The sequence below is a fragment of the Cyprinus carpio genome, chromosome A2 (genome assembly GCF_018340385.1).
Source record: "Cyprinus carpio isolate SPL01 chromosome A2, ASM1834038v1, whole genome shotgun sequence".
Lineage (NCBI taxonomy): Eukaryota > Metazoa > Chordata > Actinopteri > Cypriniformes > Cyprinidae > Cyprinus > Cyprinus carpio.
This window is the reverse complement of record NC_056573.1, coordinates 8,032,728-8,056,141: the sequence shown is the minus strand read 5'-3', so window position 1 is coordinate 8,056,141 and position 23,414 is coordinate 8,032,728. Positions and strand designations below refer to the sequence as shown.

Genomic DNA, 23,414 nt, shown 5'->3' with positions numbered 1-23,414 from the left:
TAAGTAACTGCGACGTCGTGGCAACGTCGCGAATCGGTAGTTGTGTGCTGGTAATTTTTGATAATTTTTTATTTTTTATGGGCGGACATGCAGTAGTTTAATCTAATTTATGTCCTCATATGCCCAAACTAATTTAAAGGCTGTTTCAGCAGCTGTGAATAATGAATACAGACTCGAAATGAATTCAGTTCATTTATTAACAAACAAATATGACCAGTAATACACCCAAATTATTAATAAAAAACATAGGATATACAGCAAAATGTGAATGAAAGCATTCAGCCCATACAGAAGCATAGATAGATTAAAATATATTAATAATAAATAAATGTCCATATATTTAAATATCTATATCCTTCTGTTAGCATCCAGGGTCAAAACATTATGCACAAATATTCAAGTCTTAGTAGGCACTTTGCATTTAAATACTTAAGAGCCATCATTAACCATGCACACAATTCATCAACTAATCACATGCTCCCACAATAATACATCAGCTAATCACACCCTTAACCAAACCACTACAAACAATTAACTGAAAATCATATGCAATATCTTATGAGCAGATGTATTCTAGCAAATCAGGTTTAATGAATCTCACACCTAACATACATCATTATGGCCAGTTCACACTGCCAAAAAAACTATTTAAAAAAACATGCTTATTTTGTTTTTTTTTGAACTGTTGGAGTATGGCGGTGTGAATTGGCTTTTAGGTGCTTTGGACACCAAAAAAACTATTAATGTTAATTGCTAAAACAGTATATATAATGTTTAAGCAATTAACATTAAATTCTTAAATCTTCAGTAATTCTTACTTTCTCTATGCTTGCAATATTCAAGTGTTCATGTGCCTGAGTAATATCTGCATCAACCAAAGTATGCTAGTAGACAGCAGTCCATATGAGAGAGAGGTCTGGTGTGGAGGGTGGATCTGGAACTGACTTCTGTACAGTTTGTCACATCTTTTGATTATCTTTCTTCACAAACTGCCCTGAAATACAATTCAAACATTAACAATGATTGTTATAAATGTAACGTAAGGCTCTTACAATCATAATGCTCATTTTGGCCTCTACAGCTCATTTTGGAAATATAGTTAATATCAGTAATATGCAGCATGCACAATACAAGGAAGTAGTCAGTAACATCGTCACTTTGAGGTATGATATCAGTGATATATGATATATGATATATATATATATATATATATATATATATATATATATATATATATATATATATATATATATATATGATATATCAGTAAGGCTACTTTAAGAAAAAACAAAATGAATAAATTAAGTTGTGTTGTGTTATGCATTCAAATAGTTAAACATGCTAAAACACAGAATTGTCATCATTTATTCAAGTTTTTCCAAATTCAATCCTTGATTCAAATTTCTCATAAGCTTAATTGATTAGGTCTAAAGAGAGAAGAATTAATTACTATTTTTGTTTGAAGACTACATATAATGACTAAAAGTTGAAAAAAAGTGCAATGACTTTTCATAGACTAAAACTATGAAAGACACAAAAGACTAAAATGTGACTAAGACTATTAAGCATTTTCGTCTCAACATAAAGACTAATGCTAAATCAAAAATGCCTGTCAAAATTAACACTGGAACAGTTACAGTCTTTATTGACTGGACAGCGCAAGTACTTCTAACATTTAAGCGGGTAGAACAAAAGCCATCATAGCAGTTATTTGAGAATTGGCTTACTAGTCAATGGAGTGTAGAGTTCTGGAGATGTTGTCCGAGAGCAGTTCTGCTCCGACTCTGCTGGGGTGCAGGCCATCAGAGCGAAAAAGCCTAGGTCGCTCCCAGAAAAGATTCCAATTATTAACAGAGAGCAGTTTGTGTTCTTTACACCATGACAATAACCATTCATTTAGAGCAAAAAGTCTACTGAACCTTTCATGTCCTCGTTGATACATGGGAAGAGGTCCTGACATGATGATCATCGTACAGGCGATATGCTGCACACCGTCTCGATCAGGCTCCTGAAGTCCCTCTTTAGTGTCTGCGTCTGCCGCAGCTTGGTATCGTGAAGCACGACCGCTCCGATGCTCTCGTCACCCTTCAGGATCGCGGGTATCTGTGCAGAAATATCAAGAACACAAGCACCAGGGAAACAGTGAGTGTGCACATTACCTTCAGCTTACATAGCACGAACGTGCCGGACAATGGAGTCTCTGACGAACACAGAGTCGTGTTCTGTCTCGTGAAGTGGAGCAAATAGGTTTCCAGTGGAGATCACGAAGACCGGAGGCAGCGGGGGGAGAGAGGTTGTCGCCCAGGACCTGGCTCATGTCTTACGCTGTGGCACAGGGTGAAGGACATCTGGGAAGATTGCGTCCTGGGTACACCGGGCCTGTGCAGAGAACCACACAGAGTAGAGGGGGTGGGAGAGTTAGCAGCGTGCTGTATACTTACCCTGGACTTATGAGCGTCAACCCCTGAATGTTTCCAGCACGGCTCTCTGCTCTCTCAGCTGAGCCTGCTTCTCCACGAGGTCACGGATCTGCTTCTCCACGGCCTCCAGCTCCTTATTAGAAATAAACAAACTAGAGAATAGGGGAAAATATAAAATAAAAAAAATCTTAAGATACCAGAATTTGTTTACAATGAACAATCAAAACGTGTTTGAAACAGTGGTTTGAAATAGTTTCAGCCCATTTTAGACTGTGTGCAAGTGACGTCACTGACAGACCCTACAGTGCAGACTTTCAGGTTAAATTAATTAGCTTATTTCCATTTATCTATTGACAAATTATCAGCAAAACATTTACAAAGCTATCATAATCACAGAGGTATAAATATTAACAAAAGTACTTAAAGTAGACTGTGGATGATATTAACATGTGTTACTTAACCGATCTGTCGCAGTTGTTGAACTTTTCTTTGGTATAACTGACGAGAAACAGAGAAAGTGTCAGACGTGTCCTCTCCTCTCCAGCAGTGTCCGCGGTTGCCATGGTAACTCTCAACGGCTAGTAAAAACAATAATATTAAAAAGGGTTTAGCGTCTTTACAGAGTTCAAGACTTTTGTTTTTACAAAGCTATTAAAACTGCTCCTTTAGGCATAAGATGTCATTAAAAGCCCAAACTTTCATTAATAAGAGCTCAAATCAATTATGTTTTGTTTCTACGCTAGCGTAATGTTTGCTAGCAGACATTTCAGATAATTAAGGAAATATACCATAATCACAGAGGTATAAATATTAACAAAAGTACATAGAGTAGACTGTGGATGATATTAACATATGTTACTTAACCAATCTGTCGCAGTTGTTGAATTTTTCTTTGGTATAACTGACGAGAAACAGAGAAAGTGTCAGACGTGTCCTCTCCTCTCCAGCAGCTGACGTGTCCGCGGTTGCCATGGCAACTCTCAACGGCTAGTAAGCTAATAAAAACAATAATATTAAAAAGGGTTTTAGCGTCTTTACAGAGTTCAAGACTTTTGTTTTTACTTTGTTTTATACATTTTATCAACCTATTTATTTACTATAAATTGTAAGACTCACCTCAGAAAAGCTAATTCTCCTGTCAGACACAGTTGAAGTGAAAAGTGCCTCAAACAAACGCGCTGTCCTCCTGATACAGTATCTGCGGCAGATGAGATGGTGTAGCCAGTCTGTGTCATTATTTCACGTTCATAACTCCTTACGAAATAGAAAGTTTCACAAAATGTATTTCCTTTCTTGTCAGTATACTGTGCGCGCGGTGTGTCAGCTGTGGAAGCACGCGCGCTGTATGTCACGTCACTATATATTAAAACATGTCCATATTCTGACTTGGTGAAAAGAAACACATTTTATCTTTAAGGAACGTTTAATCTTGTGTCTGAAGTTTAATTACACTTTTTAAATATCACTATACTCAGAGAGCATATAAAGAACGTACAAAAGTTATGGTAATGAAATTACGTGCATACGACGTTGTAGTTACGTTGCCAGTAAGTCATGAAGTTACCAATATATAACGAATAGAGAACCTTTCTGGGACGTTCTTGGTTATCTGGTCACGTTGGAAGGACGTACTGACGACGTTGTGAGTTGGTAATGGGATGGTAACAAAATTACAGTCATGCGACGTCGTAGTTACGTTGTCAATTGGTAAGTCACGGAATTACCAATAATTACCAACTGTTACGTCGTGTGTTAGCAGGGTTAGTATAGGCGGGTCCACAACGCGCGCGCACGCTGCTTATTAAACACAGGGACGCGCAGCAGCACACAAACATGCCAAATATTAAAAATTAAACGATTGCAATGCATAATAATTTTTTGTAGGCTAATTTAATATAAAAATGCCTACATTTCATAATGGATAGTCATCGTATGTATCAGAATTAGGCTATCTATTTGCTCGCTCACGAGCAGCTCCGTTTCATCTCAGAGACGCGTTCTGTCGGCCGTGTCCATAGCAAATCCGTCATGGCACGAGCGCAACTGGCTTTTAGAGGGAATGGAAGATGAGACTCTGATTGGTTTATGGCACGTTACGCCCCAAAAAAACACCCATTACTCATTAAGAGAATAGGGACAACCCGTTTAGACCATGCGCGCCAACCTTTTTGCAAAATAGCAAAAGTGGATTTGGACACACCCTGAGTGCACCTGCGCCGTGCGCTTTACACTTTGCGTAAATAGGGCCCTATATTATATTACATTATATAATGTACTTTTTATACAGTAGAGAGAGAGAGAGAGAAATTATTTCCGGGTCTTCAGCAAGTCATTGACATATTTACATGCATTAAAATAAGGCTATTTTAAGAAAAAAAAAATGAATAAATTAAGTTGTTTTTATGCGTTTAAATAATTAGACATGCTAAAACACAGAAATTGGTAACAATAAAACATATGATGAGGAAAAAATAAAACATTTCATAGGGCCCTAAACATGTAACTTTTTGTTAAACTTTAAATAAATTGTTGTGAAAATGTATAAGTGTTATGATTTAAATTAATTAGACATTCTTTTTTTGTTTAATACAATTAAATTGAACCATTAAAAAGGAGTTGAGAAAAAATAAAACAGAAAAATCCAGAAAAAATAAATTGTGGAAAAAAGGGTTTTTGAAAAAATTAAATTTAATTTCATAGGGCCCTAAAAAAGGAAAGTAAAGTAATAAGTAGTGAAGTTACTTTTCAAATGCAGTTACTAGTAAAGTAATCTCATTACAATTTACAGAAGTAACTAGTAACTAGTAACTAATTCATTTTTTTGAGTAACTACCCCAACACTGGTGTGAGAATGGTGTTATTCAGCTGAAAGTATTTTCTCCTGCCTTTGCCTGTATGTCTGTGAGAGGAAGAGGCTTAATACTGTCACTCAGATTAGCTGAATTTTATTTTTCCTTCTTTGTACGCTGACCTAAACACAGCTGATTAGCTGATTTTCTTTAATCATTATTATTTTCTCTTCTATGCTGCGTGTGTAACACGGTCAGGTTCAGAGGTGTGTCAGAACATTGCTATATTGCCTTCTTTGCTGATTTAGGTTTATTGATTTGATTGATGAAAAACAGAGAAACTCACATGTACACACAATTCTTAGCTGAATTTTCTTTTCTGATATTACGCATTAATGTAAGCTGAGCATTTGCTTTGATGTTCTTGAGTATGCGGTGTGTTTAACACAGTCAGGTTCAAATATGGGTGCAAAAAATCCATTAAAACTCTAGCAGAGGTTTGTCAGAGCGCTGCCATTGTGCGCAAGTGAGAAATGATAAATAAAGCAACATGGTAAAAAAATGAAAATGACTTGATTTTACTTTCAATTCCTTTTACATTCTCCAAGGTATTAACATTAAAATCTTTCATAACTCCATGTAGGACATTTCTGTACATAAATGTGAGCACTGTGGCAGTAGTAATGCAATATTTAGAAAATGTACTCTTGTACTCTTGATACTCAAGTACTTTTAAAAACAAGTACTTCAGTACTTTTACTTAAGTAGACATCTGACTGTAGTACTTTTACTTGTACTTGAGTAAAATTTAGCAAGGGGTATCTGTACTTTTACTCAAGTAATAAAGCTGTGTACTCTGTCCGCCTCTGATATACACACACCTCTGTCATGTCAATCAAGGGTGACAGGACCCAGTGACATGGCAGTCACTGTAACAAACAGGTCATATAGCCATAAATCAACTCATAAATCTGACCATGTACACATTTGACATATGGCAACCTGTCAATCAACGCTGACTTGTTTTTTTTTTTTTTTTTTTTTTTTTTTTTGGAACTTTGTGAAATCGTGATGAATGAGTGACTGTTTTTAATAAATTTGAAGGAAGTACTCTTTTATACTTTTCTGGACCTTGACAGTGTAACTTACTTGACAGTCTATGGGACAGTCACAGGCCTCTCGGTTTTCATCCAAAATATCTTAAATTGTGTTCAGAAGACAACTTAGCTTTTATGGGTTTGGAACGACATGGGGTAAGTGATTAATGACAAAATTTTCATTTTGGGGTGGAGTATCCCTTTAACATCCAAAAAAGAATTTCAGATCACCAGCCTTTTCAGCTGAAATAATGGCCATTACAATAGCACTACAATGAGTAGAGGATGTTAAGCTGCATAATCATATACTCAGATTCCATGACCTCCTTGACAAGTATCCAGGGTGGAAAACCTATATGTAGGCAAGATCTTTTAGATGAAATAAATCAATGAATTTTTAGACTAACTCAGCAAAAAAGTTATACACAGTTTACATGGGTTTTAGCGCATGTGGGTATTGAGCGAAATGAAAAGGTGGATAAATTGGCAAAAGAAGCCCTGAAGACAGAAACTATAGATATTAAAAATACCACTTAGTAAATCAGAAATTAAAGTTATCATTAAAGATAATATTAATGAAATGTGGCAGGATACATGGGGTCAGGAGGAGAAAGGAAGACATTTATATAGCATTCAGAAAGAAGTGATTGTTAAAAAGTGCAGTAATCTGAGGCGGCAGGAGGAGACTATTTTAACAAGGCTGAGAATAGGGCACACAAGGTTAAAAAGTTAAGTAATAGGAAAACACCAGACAGGATTATGCATACATTGTGAAGAAGTGTAAAACATGTACTATTAATATGTAGGAAACACTCTGAAAAAGAACTGCAGAGGGCATTGCATAATGGATTAAGCTTAAAAATGTATGGAGTGTGCCTGGCACACAATATATAATTAAGGCTGCCATGACTTTTCTGAAAGAAACTCAGCTTGTAAACAGGATTTAATTCACACACACACACACACACACACACACACACACACACACACACACACACACACACACACACACACACACACACACACACACACACACACACACACAGAGTAGACTATAAAATTGTATATCCCAATGAGTTCACACTTCAGTCCTGCAGATGGCGGTAATGTACTTCGTTTGCAAACCGCCAAATAAAAATCACAGAGGAAGATGAACGGAAAAAACGATTTAATTTCTGTTGGCATAAATTCTTTAACTTTGCCGAATATACTTAATAGTTCTTTCAAAGAATATGAAGCTCTTGTTTTTTTTTTGTTTTTTTTTTGAAAGCAACAAATTTATATAAGAAAATATAGGAAGGTAGGGTAGGTGGTATTACATTTTATTTTCTGTTTCTCTTCTGATATCAATGCCTCACACTCCATTCCAGTAGGTGGCGGAATATGCACCAAAGCTGGTTTGCCAACTGCCATTAAACGTCGAAGAAGAAGAAGAAGAAGAAGAAGAGGAGGAGGAAGAGGAAGAAGAACGTTCCGGCGTATGAAAGCGTAAATACACGCCAGCAGAATTTGGGTTGGGCGTTTGAAACAATAATTTCTAACACATAACATTATTAGTACGGCCTCAACAACATGGGAGGTGGTGACCTTGTAAGTACAATTTTGTTTTAAGTTTTCTTTTAGTAGCGCAGTTGCTAATGATAACTGTTGTAGCCTAGTTAAGCTTGTTTATGAAAACGTCCCAATTTCACTCACTGGCCGTAAATAAAACGGACTCAAAGGTTACCGAGTTACGGTGCCCGGGAGCTGACATGGTCGGTTCGCTTAGTTTTGTCGTTGCCACAAGATATTAATTTGTGGGAACGTCATATTAACTCGTGGGAACGTTATGTCGTGGCCACGAGATCATTTTGTCGAGGTAACGACATCCTTATATCGAAATGCTATGTTGAGGGAACGACATCCATTTATCGTGGCCACGACATCTTATGTTGAGGGAACGGCATAGGGTGAATTTCAAACGACTTTTTACGCCCTTGAAGGATTCTTCGGAGAAAGGACGCCATTTGTAGTGACGTTCCAAACGAAAGTGAACAACTGAATCCCTTCAAGGGCCCTTCAAGAAGTCCGTTAGCGAAGGGAACATGCGATGTTTTTTTTTTTTTTTTTTTTTTTTTTTTTTTTTTTATTGAACAATATTAACAACCATAATTGGCCTGGTGCAACAAAGAAAAAACTTCACAGACAACAGACAAGCACCTTACATAGGATAGAAAATAGAAATAAATAAGGTAAATAAAGAGGTGAGCGAAAGAAAAAATTAAATAAATAAAAATACCCTAGGGGTTTTCAGAAAGTTTCACATCCTCAATCAGAGTGGATAAGATTAAAGCATTCTTTTTCTTCATTGACTTAAGTGATAAAAAATAATGACACAGTTCTTTATGAAAAACATTAAAGTTTCGAAGTGTTTCAGGAATCTATTCTTGTGTAAAAAGAATTTCCCGAGAATAATGAACGTGTTAACTGCCAAGTCATGCGTTTCATTTTTCATAAACATACCAAAAATTATATTTTCCTTTGTTAATACAGGCAAATCTTCAAATTTAGGAAATAGCCAATAATGCAAATCCTCTCAAAAGGTATAAGCAAATTTACATTCATAAAACAGATGTTCTGTTGTTTCAATCTGATCATCACAAAATGAGCAACAGTTAACATTAAAACCGAATCGACATCTTAAAAATTCTCTTGATGGATACACTCCATTAAGAATTTTAAAATGCACTTCCTTTGCTTTTGGTGCAACTGGAAATTTTAGTAATTTTGTTCTAAAAAATTTTAACTTCAGTACTGGAAAAATATTGAAAAAATTGAATTTTTTTTGAAAAATAAGGATATAATTCTTTCACAAAGGCTTTCCGAATTGTAATATTGGGTAAATTTATGCGAGTAAGAGAAACTCCATTCACCAAAAGCATAGGAAGACAGGGGGTTACAATACTTTGAGAAACGTTGAAAGACATCTGGATTATAGATTGTGGTATTGCTTTGATAATGTTATCATACTGTTTTATATCAAATAAATAAAATTTTGAACAGAAAGACTCAAAAGACATAATGACTCCAGTATTGTCTAAAATATGCATTACAGACCATATTCCTTTCTCCCACCAATTTTTGTAAAATAAAGACTTATTCCTAAATACAACAAACCTACAGTTCCACAAAGGGATGTTATGGGGACTGAAATTATGCTTGTAGATCATTTTCCAGTAAAGTAAAACCTGTTGATGAAACGCTGATAACTTAACAGGGAGTTTAAGGTCGTAATCACATCTGAGGAGATTGATGCCTCCTAATTTTTAAAAAAATTTGGCTGGGGATATGAAACCAAAAACTATTTTCATTTTTTAAAAAGGATCTTAGCCAATTAATTTTAATAGTACCATTAATGCATTCAATGTCGATTGCTTTCAGCCCTCCTTCATACTCTTTAACCAAGATTCCTTTTCTAATGTAGTGTGTCTTTCTTTTCCAAATAAAATTGAAGTTGGCTTGATTTATAGCTTTTATTGCATTCTTAGAAAGCAGGGTAAATGAGTCTAGAAACGCATTCCATTTTTGTAAGAAAAATTCGGCCAATAATAGAAATGTCTCTTTGAGACCACAAATTCAAATATGTTTTACACTTATCTAGATTATTCCAAATGTTGGGATTATTAAGTGAGGCACTATCCTTTGTAATGTGTATACCGAGGTATTTAACAGTATCTTTAACAGGAATATTATAAAAGGTTGACAGAGTGGAGTTATGAATTGGTAATAATTCACACATTTTCAGATTTAACTTTAAACCAGATGACCTAGAGAAAAGCTCTACAGTTTGGAGAATTTTTGGAACTTGGTTAATGTTTTTCATGAATATGGTTGTCATCAGCCAATTGGCTAATGACTAACTGGTTGCCAAACACAATCAATTTTTCAAAATCAGAATTTTTTATTAGAATGGAAAGCATTTCCGCTGCAGCAATAAAGAGCAGGGGTGATATGGGACAACCTTGTTTAATTCCTTTATCAATTGAAAATCTTGAAGATGTACCCTGAGGTAATATAACTGAGCTATCAGTGTCCTTATAGATTAATTTGACAAAATTAATAACATTTTCTCCCAATCCAAATAATTCTAAAGTCGAAACATAAAATTGTTCAATCATGTTAGAAGCTTTTAAAAAATCTAAAAATAAAATAAAACCATCATCTTCAATCAAATAATTATAATCCAATAAATCGAGCACAAGTCGTATATTATTGTGAATTGAGCGCCCTTTTAAGAAACCTGACTGTGTCTCTGAAATAATCTGTGAAATTCCAGTTTTTAATCTGTTTGCATAAATATGAGTTAAAATTTTATAGTCATTATTAAGCAGGGTTATAGGCCTAAGGTTGTCTATTAATTTAGGATTTTTCCCAGGTTTGGGGATGAGAGTAATAATCCCTTGCTTCATAGTAGTTGGAAGAATGTGGAATTCAGATATTTCTTTTAACATATGAAAAAAAAAGTTCTTTAATATTCTCCCAGAAATGCCTGTAGAAGTTACTCGTTAGTCCATCTGAACCGGGTGATTTGTCTAGCGATAAACATTTCATGGCTTTTTCCACTTCAAGCATACTAATATCTGCATCACAAACATTTTTAAAACTCATCAACTTTGGGAATCCAATTTTTAATAAGATCAAAGAACGCATCAGCATCTGAGTGTGAATAAGAGGAGAAATACAGTTTACTGTAGAAACTATAAATTTCCTTAGAAATCTTATCAGGATTTGTGCATTCTTGGTTATTAATTAGCAAAGACCTAATACCATTACGCTCTTGTCTCTATTTCTCTAATCTACAAAAATATGCAGAGCTCCTTTCTCCTTCCTCTATCCACTTGGCCCTCGATCTTATATACGCTCCTTTGGCTTTATCAACATAAATATTGTCTAGTGAAGATTGTAAAAGAATACGTTTTTGTTTGTCAGTTTCATTTAAAGAAGGTCTAATACAAATACTGTTTATTTCTTGAATGATTTCAAATTCTTTTTTCCTGCTATTCCTGCTTAATAATTTACCCGAAGATATAGAAATCTGACGCACCTTATATTTTAAATATTCCCATTTTTCTCTATAAGTTGTAAAATTTGAATCTCCAGTAACATAATTAATTATAGTTATAATTTTTTGACAAAAAGTTTCACTATTTAGAAGACTTGAGTTAAATTTCCAGTACCCCTTTGGCCTTTGATATGTGTTAGCAGGTTTAAGAATAAGTTTAACCATACAGTGGTCAGTTAAAGGTGCAGCAGAAGCTGTAGCTTGACTCCAGACAAGATCTAAATTCAGAGACCAGCCAGAAATCTAATCTAGATTTTACTGAACCATCAGGCTTAAACCAAGTGAAGACTTGGATACAAGGGTTTTTAGTCCGCCAAACATCTATCAAATTAAACAGTAGTGCTGGGCGGTTTGACCAAAAATTTATATCACGTTTTTTTTCTAAATAATGCCGGGTGCCCGGGTTATGATGGTTTTTTTTTTTTTTTTTTTTTTTTTCATGCATAATCAGGTGTACAATGCATTTTTCTGCTGGTTGATATTCCAAGACGTGCTTTTAGCCCGACAGCACTTGCATAAAATGTTTGTTTGGTCGACGTCGGATTTTTGGAAAACCAAAAACCCTCCAAACAACAGACCAGGCTCCTCTTTTTGGCACAAGTTCTTCTGTGTCATGTTCTAGTAGTTCTGCAGCATCCATCTTCCCTGTAACGCTGTTTCACACATACTCCGTCTGCAGTGGGACGCGTTTGCAGTCCGCTACTGATCCGCAGCTGTTTAGTCCACAAACACAACATTTGTTCATTGTTTTGATTTCATATCATGTAAAAAACACACACCACACACACACACACACACACACACACATACATATACCACACATACACACATATATATATATATATATATATATATATATATAATTTTTTATTTTTTTTCTCAGCATTGAGTCTTTTATCACAGAACAGTAACAATCTTTCATAGTTATAGACAGTTTAAACTCAATAAATATAAACAACGCATTATTCATGCATTTTACTTCTAGGTTTGTATTATAAGCTGTTTATGATATATGCAAAACATTTAAACACAATAATTAGTCTACTTTTCTTGTTAAAATATTTAAAATTAAAACACCACAGACAGAAACAGTCTCGTGCCTTTTGCATTTAAATCTTTAATCCCACGGGTCTTAATGAACTGTTTTTCTGCCTCCATAAAAGTGAATATATATTGTTTTCTATGGAGTCATTATAATATCACATATATACGCAAAAAAATAAAGTTTTGCAAAAGAAAATAAAGTTTTGCAAACAAAAATTAAAGTATTGAGGAAAATAATTTTGCTTTTTGCAAAAAAAAAATAAATAATTGCTAAACATAAATCATACCGTGCGAGAAGCAATGATTTTGCAATACATATTTTCCATGGTCATATCTACAATTTTATTTGCAACACTGATTTTATTTTGCGTGTCAGTCTAGTTTGAGCTTGCGCTGCAGTTTTCCTGTGCATGGTTTCGTTTTATTAACTTTATTAACAAATGTATATGTGTATTAGCAGTGTTTGCTCAAGTTAAAGAAGTTGTTACCATGCACATCTGCTGTTTATTTCTTTCGATGTGCACTCTTTTCTAGCATTAAAATGTGTATTGTTTCATTTGGTTAACTGCATGTGTATTAACAGTGTTTGTTTAAAATCTCTTAACCTGTGGGAGGACACCAGCGCACAGAAGCGTTCTTTGTTCACATTAGTTCAGAGTTACTGCTAGTTTTAACAATGCTTTTGGAAAACGCAGCCCTGAAGAGATTTGTAAATAATAGCCTATACTGTAAAAGCCCGACATGCCAATAAAGATTTTTTTTTACTGGAAGTGCACTTTAGAGGATGATTTTAACAATAACCCTATAATAATAAATACTAGAATTATAAATGAATAATTCTCTAGTTTCATTTGTAAATGAAAACACTAATTTAACAAAGAACGTTAATTAGGTAAGCAATACACAAATTAAAAGGGGAAATAAGCATAACAATAAATATAAAAACATAGCCCTATTTAATATAATATTATCAATTATTATATACGGTTAGCCTATATGAATAAATGAATGATGCATTTATATAGCGCTTTATAATGTATTGTTGTACGATCATGTGGGGGGTCTCTCCTCAACCACCAGCAGTGTGCAGCATCCACTTGGATATATATAAAATAATAAAAGCCTTATATGCACATATATTACATAAAAAGACACGATCAACGGACTGTGGGATGGATAAAAATATATGATCAATCTCTGATAATCTCAGGTTGCTATGGTCACGCGGGTTTGTTTATGCATTAAACTCGTGGAAAAATTAAGGATTTTTTTTTTTTTTTACCCCACCTTCTTAACACAGTGATTATTAAACTGAGAACTCAATATTGTGATAACATACCCTATTAACTACAACAGATATTTATACAGGAAAGACGCTTCGGATAGGACAAAACCTATCAATATAGAGCTTGAGGTATAAATCTAAATCTGTTACGTTGAGAGGTAGTGTTGTCAAAAGACCCGGTACTTCGGTACCAAGTCGGTACTAAAAAAATGAAAATGTCACTGTACCAGGTTTCTTTAAGTACCGGTGGTACCGAGTACCCGGTCAACCCGGTTCTTGACGCATACAGAGCTTTGATTTCCGTGAAGCAGAAAACGCGACGGAATCTGAAAATACAGTCATGAAAATGAAACTTACATTTTAATATGGACAGTCACGGAATTTGTCAAAGTTAGCATAAATTAATCAAATCAAATCTCCATATGGACCAGTATCTGTAAATGTTCTGCGCGTCTCTGTGTGAATGAATGAATGTCCGAGACGTGCGGGTTTGTTTACTACATAGACTGAAGTGCGTGATGCTTGCAGTAATTTCAGCATCTGCGTCTCAATGAGGACATAAATACATAAACAACATCACCAGAACTGTTCTGAGTCACTTCACAAGCATTTTACCGTTTCATTTGAGTAAAACCAGTGTCAATTTAATGGTATTCACGGCAACCCAGGGTTTTCCACACATTGATTTATTACAATATCAAAACTGACCCCACAAATAGATTTTCCAAAAGGCTTTGACTTCATTGAATAAACATGAGCACTGCAGGTTTCAAAATCAAAAACTGGTGCGGGTGTTTTTATATCACTGTATTTCAGAAGGAAACCGACTGTATTTAGAAAATTTTCGATTTCATTTATTTAATTTTGCATGTACTGCTTGATAAGGCAGCGTTTGTGAGCTCAGCGCTGCTTTACAGCCGTTACCGGAGAATCCTGCATCTCTCCCGCTCTCAAAGCGCCTCCTGTTGGCAGAAAATGATTTTGCGTATGTATAAATTGGGACGGGGGAGTGCCGCCACAAATACAGGTCCTTCTCAAAAAATTAGCATATTGGATAAAAGTTCATTATTTTCCATAATGTAATGATAAAAATTAAACTTTCATATATTTTAGATTCATTGCACACCAACCGAAATATTTCAGGTCTTTTATTGTTTTAATACTGATGATTTTGGCATACAGCTCATGAAAACCCAAAATTCCTATCTCAAAAAATTTGCATATTTCATCCAACCAATAAAAGAAGTGTTTTTAATAGAAAAAAAAAGTCAACCTTCAAATAATTGTTCAGTTATGCACTCAATACTTGGTCGGGAATCCTTTTGCAGAAATGACTGCTTCAATGCGGCGTGGCATGGAGGCAATCAGCCTGTGGCACTGCTGAGGTGTTATGGAGGCCCAGGATGCTTCGATAGCGGCCTTAAGCTCATCCAGAGTGTTGGGTCTTGCGTCTCAATTTTCTCTTCACAATATCCCACAGATTCTCTATGGGGTTCAGGTCAGGAGAGTTGACAGGCCAATTGAGCACAGTAATACCATGGTCAGTAAACCATTTACCAGTGGTTTTGACACTGTGAGCAGGTGCCAGGTCGTGCTGAAAAACGAAATCTTCATCTCCATAAAGCTTTTCAGCAGATGGAAGCATGAAGCTGCATTGACCCTGCCCTTGATAAAACACAGTGGACCAACACCAGCAGCTGACATGGCACCCCAGACCATCACTGACTGTGGGTACTTGACACTGGACTTCAGGCATTTTGGCATTTCCTTCTCCCCAGTCTTCCTCCAGATTCTGGCACCTTGATTTCCGAATGACATGCGAAATTTGCTTTCATCCGAAAAATGTACTTTGGACCACTGAGCAACAGGCGCTTCTGCCGCTGTTTCTGGTTCAAAAGTGGCTTGACCTGGGGAATGCGGCTCCTGTAGCCCATTTCCTGCACACGCCTGTGCACGGTGGCTCTGGATGTTTATACTCCAGACTCAGTCCACTGCTTCCGCAGGTCCCCCAAGGTCTGGAATCGGTCCTTCTCCACAATCTTCCTCATAGGGCTGGGCGATATATCTAGCGATATAATCATGCGCATCTAGTCAGTAAAGCCGGTTCCCTGATTAGTGCTAAATCGCCATCACCTGCTTCCAAATGGAGCGGCATTTAATAGACAGAGCCGTAGATCACTGACAAGCTACGCTATATCGCGTTCATTATCGCAGATGTATCGCCTTCGATAATGAACGCGATATTGCGTAGCTTGTTAGTGATCTACGGCTCTGTCTATTAAATGCCGCTCCATTTGAAAGCAGGTGATGGCGATTTAGCGCTAATCAGGGAACCGGCTTTACTGACTAGATGCGCATGATTATATCGTTAGATATATCGCCCAGCCCTACTTCCTCAGGGTCCGGTCACCTCTTCTCGTTGTGCAGCGTTTTTGCCACACTTTTTCCTTCCCACAGACTTCCCACTTAGGTGCCTTGATACAGCACTCTGGGAACAGCCTATTCGTTCAGAAATTTCTTTCTGTGTCTTACCCTCTCGCTTGAGGGTGTCAATGATGGCCTTCTGGACAGCAGTCAGGTCGGCAGTCTTACCCATGATTGCGGTTTTGAGTAATGAACCAGGCTGGGAGTTTTTAAAAGCCTCAGGAATCTTTTGCAGGTGTTTAGAGTTAATTAGTTGATTCAGATGATTAGGTTAATAGCTCGTTTAAGAACCTTTTCATGATATGCTAATTTTTTTAGATAGGAATTTTGGGTTTTCATGAGCTGTATTATCATCAGCATTAAACAATAAAACAATAAAATACCTGAAATATTTCAGTTGGTGTGCAATGAATCTAAAATATATGAAAGTTTAATTTTATCATTACATTATGGAAAATAATGAACTTTTATCCAATATGCTAATTTTTTGAGAAGGTCCTGTAGAGTGTAAGGCTGTGGGAAACACTGCAAAACGTCAAAATAAAAGTTCATTTTTACATAAAGGCATTGTGCTAGAAATATTACTATTATTTAGTAGAATGTATGTGATACTGCTACTAGGCTACTGTTGAAAAAATTATTTAAACTTTATTTTTTAAAGAAATAAATCACACTATTTCTTCCGGGTTTTAATTTTAATAGCAAATCCCCTTTATTTAACAAAAAAATAAAATTTTTAAATTTCATTAATAAAAAGACAAATTAAATTTGGGTGAAACTTGTTTACTGTTTTTCATAATTATATTACTTGTAGAAAAACTTAACACAATTGTAAATAAGTATAAAGAATGGCATTGGTTTTATTTTTAGTGATAAAAAGTTTTTTTTTTTTTAATTAGCATATTTTTGTGTTTTGCTTTGGTACCAAAATTGGTACAGAGAACCGTGGATTTTCACTGATATTGGTACCGAATACTGAAATTTTGGTACCGTGACAACACTATTGAGAGGTAAATGACATGCTTTTGTCCAAAGCCCTGTCTATTCCAGAGTAACCCTGTTACCGTTGATGTAGCCCACATGTCCTCTGTAGTACACATTCTGTCCTGCCGCCCTGGCCTGCTCCATCTTCAGCCATGCAGCTGCACGAGCCTCCCTGTCAGCTTTGCAAAAGTCTTGCTTGAAATGAATCCCCAGATCTTTGCAAACCTTAGAGTTTTTGGACAGCCTCCAGATGGCGTCAGAGTGGAATCTCATGGTGAACTGGATAATAACCTGATGGTCTCTCCCTTCTTTTCTCCCGATGCGGTGCACAGTATCAACTACCGAATCTATCGATGTGTCCCACTGCGGCGCTAATCTAGAAAGGATACTCTTGACAATGTCTCGGGTAGTGTTGTCACGATACTAGAATTTCTAACTTCGATACGATACCTTGAAAAATATCGATATTCGATACCATTTTCGATACCACGGAGAGAAAAACTGCCACAATATTAAGGGGTCATTTTTTTATTTAAAGCTAAATATAACAAGTCTAGAACATATATTTTACATTAACAAAAATGTCCTGAGGTAGTGCACTTGTTCAAAAGTCTCTCAGATTGCATACATTCAAAAACCAATAAAGTGCAAGTAAAAAAAAAAGTGCAATCTTTTGTATTTCCAAGTAAAATCAAATCACAATCTCAACAAAAGATACTTAAACTTCAAGCAAAAACAACAAAATCAGTGCAATCTTATGCATCAAGTATCAAATTAGTAAACAAAATAATTAAATGGAATCTGTTGCTGCAGTTTTATGCTGTAGATTTTCTCTACAGAGGTGAGTGAGATTGACACAGCTGGTAGTGTAGGTTGTGATTGTGTTGTTTTTGTTGCAGGTCGAGTCTCATAGACCACACTTTTAAAATGAACTGAATGAACTAATCTAAGAACTTAGGTTAATGGTAATAGATATTTGTTTAACATGAATAAGCAATGAAAAATACTTACAAAACATTTGTTAATCAAAGTTAAAAGTTGATTTAAACTAACATTCACTAATACATGTACTAATTAAAATCCAAAGTTCTATTTGTTAATATTTTTTCAGTGGACCAGAGCTAACATGATCCGTTATATTTTTATTACCCAATACCTACTGTTATCAAAGATTAAAATATACTGTAACAGATGCATTGCTCATCGGTCATAAAAGCTGGTTAATACATTAACGTTATTTGATGAACAGATTTAAACGCAAACGTGCGTGCATCACACGCGAAAACAGTGCTCACTGGATCGACATGAAGTCGTCAAGTCACCTTTATTTATATAGTGCTTTTAACAATACAGATTGTGTCAAAGCTCTTAACAGTATCAAATTGGAGGATAGAGTGTCAGTAATGTATAATAATAATACCAACCTCGAGAAATTCTCAGGTGCTTTGCTATATTAGTGGTGTTAGCGCCTTTTGTAAGCACTGTTCTGTAGCATCTCTTGCATATTGTCTTGCTTGTGGCCTTCGGCTTTCCATGTTCATTTGTCTCATATGCAAAATATTTCCAGATAGCACTCCTGCTGTGTTCCTTATCAACCAAAGCCGGTCGCGAGGGCGTTGCACTCGCCATCTTTCCATTCACTTCACTTTTGCTAACCAGAGCGAATGAGACGAGTGCGCGTGCGCGTGTGGTGGTTGTCAACGCACCTTTGGAGAGAAGTGAAAGTGAAAGCACGGCTAGTATCGATACTTCGGGAAATTAGTATTGGTACCGTTCAGATATTTCAGTATCGATATTTATCGAAATATCGATATTTTTGACAACACTAGTCTCGGGTGTTTTCATCGACTTTCTTTCAAACCATGTATTTTAAGGTTCCATCGTCTCTTGTAACGCTCCACCTCCGTGACTTTTTCTTTCAGCTCCTCGTTATCCTTTACGAGATGGGGCATTTCTTTTTCTATCGCTTGAATCTTGACCTTGCACTCTTTAATCTCAGTGGCATTCAGCTCCACTAGTCTGGTAACATTAGCCACCATGACAGAATTTTCTCTCAGCTGGTCACCGAAGCGGTCAATTCTGCAGGTGAGCTTTTCTATAGCTTCAACAAGGGACGCGTTTGGCACTTCAGAAGAATCCTGAGAGGTTTTTACCTTCGAAGGTGGCACTGCACCTTTCGTTGGAGTTGGAGGGGAACTTTTTTTCTCTTTGTCCCACCAATGGTGGTTACATCCATCTGCGCGTAACCATGGCCCGTGTTTGCTTGGCCTGAGGTAGCGGCTGATCTAACGTCTGACTTTCCGTTTGGCATTTCGGTTAAAACTTCGATTGGGCTTTAAAAGTCTGGAATAAAGTGTTTCAAACCCTTATTTAAAAGTCCAGTTTACTGTTTTTAACCTTAAAACTAATCACATTTATTTTGAAGTAAAAATTCCGTGGCAGGTGAACGAGAGCTCAGAAAGTGCTGCTTGCCCGTTCCGCCATCTTGCCGAATCTCCGGGAACATGCGATGGTTACTTAACGGAAGTGTTTCCGTTTGTGATCATGTGATCAAATTACATGTTTATGACAAACGCTATACATTATATAAACTGTAAACATTATACATGAAATAAACAATTTGACACGGGGGGTGGGGGGGGCTGTATACAACTGTATACAACTATATCTAAAAATATTAAAGCGTTTACAAACTTTCACCGTTTTAATTTCTTTGTTTCATAAAAAATCGTATAGTATCAAAATAATATAAAACCATTGTCATTAATCAGATCTGAATAGTCCAAAATGTCCAAAACTAATCCTATATCATTTATGTGTTGATTTTTCATGAATCCTGATTGTGATTCATCAATTACTGAATCCAAAGTTGTTTTCAATTTCCTAGCTAAAGTTCGGGCCAACAGTTTATAACCATTATTCGATAAACAAATAGGGCGCCAGTTATCAATATATACTGTCTGTCTTTATTTGGTTTGGGAAGCAATACAATTAAACCTTGTGTTAAAGTGGGTTTTGCTTTCAACAAAAACCAAAAGGGAGGTTTTTTTCTTTTAAAAAAAAAAAGTAAGGGAGCCAATTCCTTGGAGAATAATTTATAGAACTCTGATGTCAAGCCATCAGTACCTGGTGATTTGGAATTTTTCAAATGATTAATTGCATCCATTAGCTCGCAAATTGTAACAGGTCTATCACAAAGTTCCTTTTCAGTTCTATTAAAGGGTTACTCCACCCCAAAATGAAAAGTTTGTCATTAATCACTTACCCCCATGTTGTTCCAAACCTGTAAAAGCTCCGTTTGTCTTTGGAACATAATTTAAGATATTTTGGATAAAAACCTGGAGGCATGAGACTGTCCCATAGACTGCCATGGTCGACTCCATATCATCGTGCTGTGTATGCTCTTCTGTGTCCTCCGCGCCATAAGCAGCACGGTGATATGGAGTGACATAGAGGAGACTGTTGATAAAGGAATTATTGAATAAAGTCGTTATTTTTGTTTTCTTTACTTACAAAAAGTGTTCCCATCGCTTCATATAACCCATATTGCACGTCTGATTTTCTATAGCCGATGCCGATGTTTAGAGGTCAGGGTCAGCCGATGGCCGATATGTGATGCCGATTTTTAGGGCCGATATCTTGAAGTTTTCCCCCTCATTTGAGTGCTAAAATGTCAGACTAATAATAAGTGGATGCACAACATTTCTAAACTTATCATCATTTATTGAGCACTGACTTGAACCAGCTCTCGAATCTTAATTTTGTGCACTGCACGGTATTACAAATAAAAAAAAAATTATCTAAAGTTAACCAAACAAATCAATAAACTGACCAAGTATTAAATGTATAAAACAGGTAAAAAAAAAAAAAAAAATAAAAAATAACTATATTATATATATATATATATATATATATATATATATATATATATATATATATATATATATATATATAATGTGTGTGTATATATATATAATATATATGTCAATCATTTACATAAAAGTTTGAGCATTTATCAAGCAGAATTTTTCAAGTTTGTTGGAACATAAATGTAAACTTAAATATACATTTAAATAAAACATATATAAAAAATAAAACATATATAAAAAATAAAATATATATAAAAAAAATAATAGTAGTGCTGCAAACACACTAACAACCAGCAACATTTGTGTTTCATTATTAAGATTAAGTACAGTCAACCAAACATATAAAAGGTTACACTGATCAGTTTAAATAGACCGTAGTATACCGGTCCACTCTGCTGTTATATCAAGGACGTGAGGATGTGAAGAGGATGATCTTATCCGTCTAGTTTACATTAAAAAAATAAAAAATATTATAGTTTAACATTCAGATACATTGCGAATATGGAAACGTTTGGATATGTGCAGAACGAGACGTGACTAATAACCTCCAAACACATCTAGCCAAACCCGCGCGCGCTCGTCCTCGTCTGTACGCACACACCCACTGTCACGATCTAATGCACTGTAAATGCCGGATTTTTTAAAACAAATAGGCCTACCGGAATGCAAAAATTCAAAATCGAACATTTTGCAGAACCGGATCAAATAAAGTACTGGTCATTAATACTCGCATAAAATGTTTAATGTGAAAAAAGCGGTTCACTGACTGCGCAGCACAGCCACAAGCGCCACAGTTAGGGATAATTTTATTTTTAATACTATAGTGTCATTTGAAAACATTGCAATTGTGTTTTAAAATACAACAACGAGCACCACGAAACCATTTAAAGAGGCGCATTCAGCGGTCTCCTTGACGGAAAACAGTCAACAAAGTAAAATGATCTCAAATGTACAGCGCGCTCTCTTCATTTTATCAAATGATCATAATCACATCTATTCATTTTACAGTCCTGCTACTAGCATTTTATTCAGACTAAAACCCCTTTAATTCGGGTGAGAAAGCTTTTTTTTCAGAGTGGCTTTTTGCACATAATAATAATACCGCTGCAGACGCATTTTGCAGCATTAAGCTTATTCATTGATTGTTAATTTAAACGTCGATCGATCATGGAAATGATCAAATATTGACATCCCTAAATGCAAATGAGTTGGATGGAAACCTGGCTATTGTCTGCATCAAACCATGCTTCCGAACAAATCATTCACCGTTCTGGACTCCTCCAGGACAGCTGTCTCTCCGAGCACAGTGCTGTCTGTGAGCGGGGCGGAGTAACGGAGCCCTCAATCACGCTGCAGTGTTTGTGAGAGCTGCCACCTACTCCACCCCATTTACAGAGTGAAATTCTCTGACTACCTTTATCTCCCAGGACTGTTGTTGAATCTTCCAAAAGTTTTGGCTTGGGGTCCTTCACATGCGGCAGCAGCACTTTCCACCACACCAATAACACGGGGCTGCCTGCCGACGTGCCTGAATTTAAATCGGCGCTACTAAACACGGATATCGGCCGATGCCGATATATTAAAAAATGACAAATATCGGCCCGATATATCGGCTGACCGATATATCGGTCGACCTCTAATTCTGACGACGACTTTCATACCTTTTATGTACCTTGACACTGTTATTTACTTGGCAGTCTATAGGACAGTCTCAAGTCTCCAGGATTTCATCCAAAATATCTTAAATTGTGTTCCGAAGTCGAACAGAGCTTTTACGGGTTTGGAACAACATGGGGGTAAGTGATTAATGACACAATTTTCATTTTAGGGTGAGTAGAGTAGCCCTTTAATAGGTTTAATCTGCAACTAATTCAAAAAGGCATCGGCTGACACCTGAGAGTAATGGTATTATAAACAAAATTCTGCTTTTCTAAATTAAAAAAAAATTGTGAATTTTGTTCCCCTGCCACAACAAGTTACTTTTTTTCTGGAACGAATAAAGACACCTTCAGCTTTTTTCTTATACAAATCATCTAGTTTAATTGATAACTCAGCCATTTCTAGTTTTTCATCCTCTAAAACAGAGACATTTATTATTCTTATTATTATTCTAATTTCTTCAGCTCTTTTAATTTTGGCCATAAAGGAACCACACTTTCTCATATATTTGCCAATTTCATTTTCCCCAAAGGCATTTTCCAATTTAGCTTTAAACCAAAACCTACAAATCAAATCTTTAACTTTCATTTGGACCTCATTATGCAACAAGAGGGAATTAAAGGGATAGTTCACCCAAAAATGAAGATTATGTCATTAATGACTCACCCTCATGTCGTTCCAAACCCGTGAGACCTCCATTCATCTTCGGAACACAGTATAAGATATTTTAGATTTAGTCCGA

At 35.9% G+C, this 23,414-nt stretch overlaps 1 protein-coding gene and 1 long non-coding RNA gene across 9 annotated transcripts in view; one reads left to right on the top strand and one right to left on the bottom strand.

Annotated features, from left to right (window-relative positions):
• Window positions 1-221: 221 nt before the first annotated feature.
• Window positions 222-23,388, bottom strand: LOC109062003. 8 transcript variants are annotated; one of them, XR_006161770.1, is made up of 6 exons: window positions 23,339-23,388; window positions 3,537-3,618; window positions 3,285-3,415; window positions 2,882-2,998; window positions 1,728-2,572; window positions 222-994 (listed from the first exon to the last, which is right to left on the bottom strand). It is a non-coding gene; the product is annotated as an uncharacterized LOC109062003 (long non-coding RNA). The 8 variants fall into 8 exon arrangements; XR_006161763.1 differs by lacking the exon at window positions 23,339-23,388 and adding an exon at window positions 4,007-4,164 and having other exon boundaries at window positions 3,537-3,674; XR_006161769.1 differs by lacking the exon at window positions 23,339-23,388 and adding an exon at window positions 4,007-4,164.
• Window positions 7,718-23,414, top strand: part of cwc25 (CWC25 spliceosome associated protein homolog) — a 66,273-nt gene continuing 50,576 nt past the window's right edge. Inside the window, exon 1 of the mRNA XM_042771203.1 lies at window positions 7,718-7,896. Coding sequence (XP_042627137.1) covers window positions 7,879-7,896 — 18 coding nt within the window. The 5' untranslated portion in view covers window positions 7,718-7,878. The remainder of the gene's footprint in view (window positions 7,897-23,414) is intronic.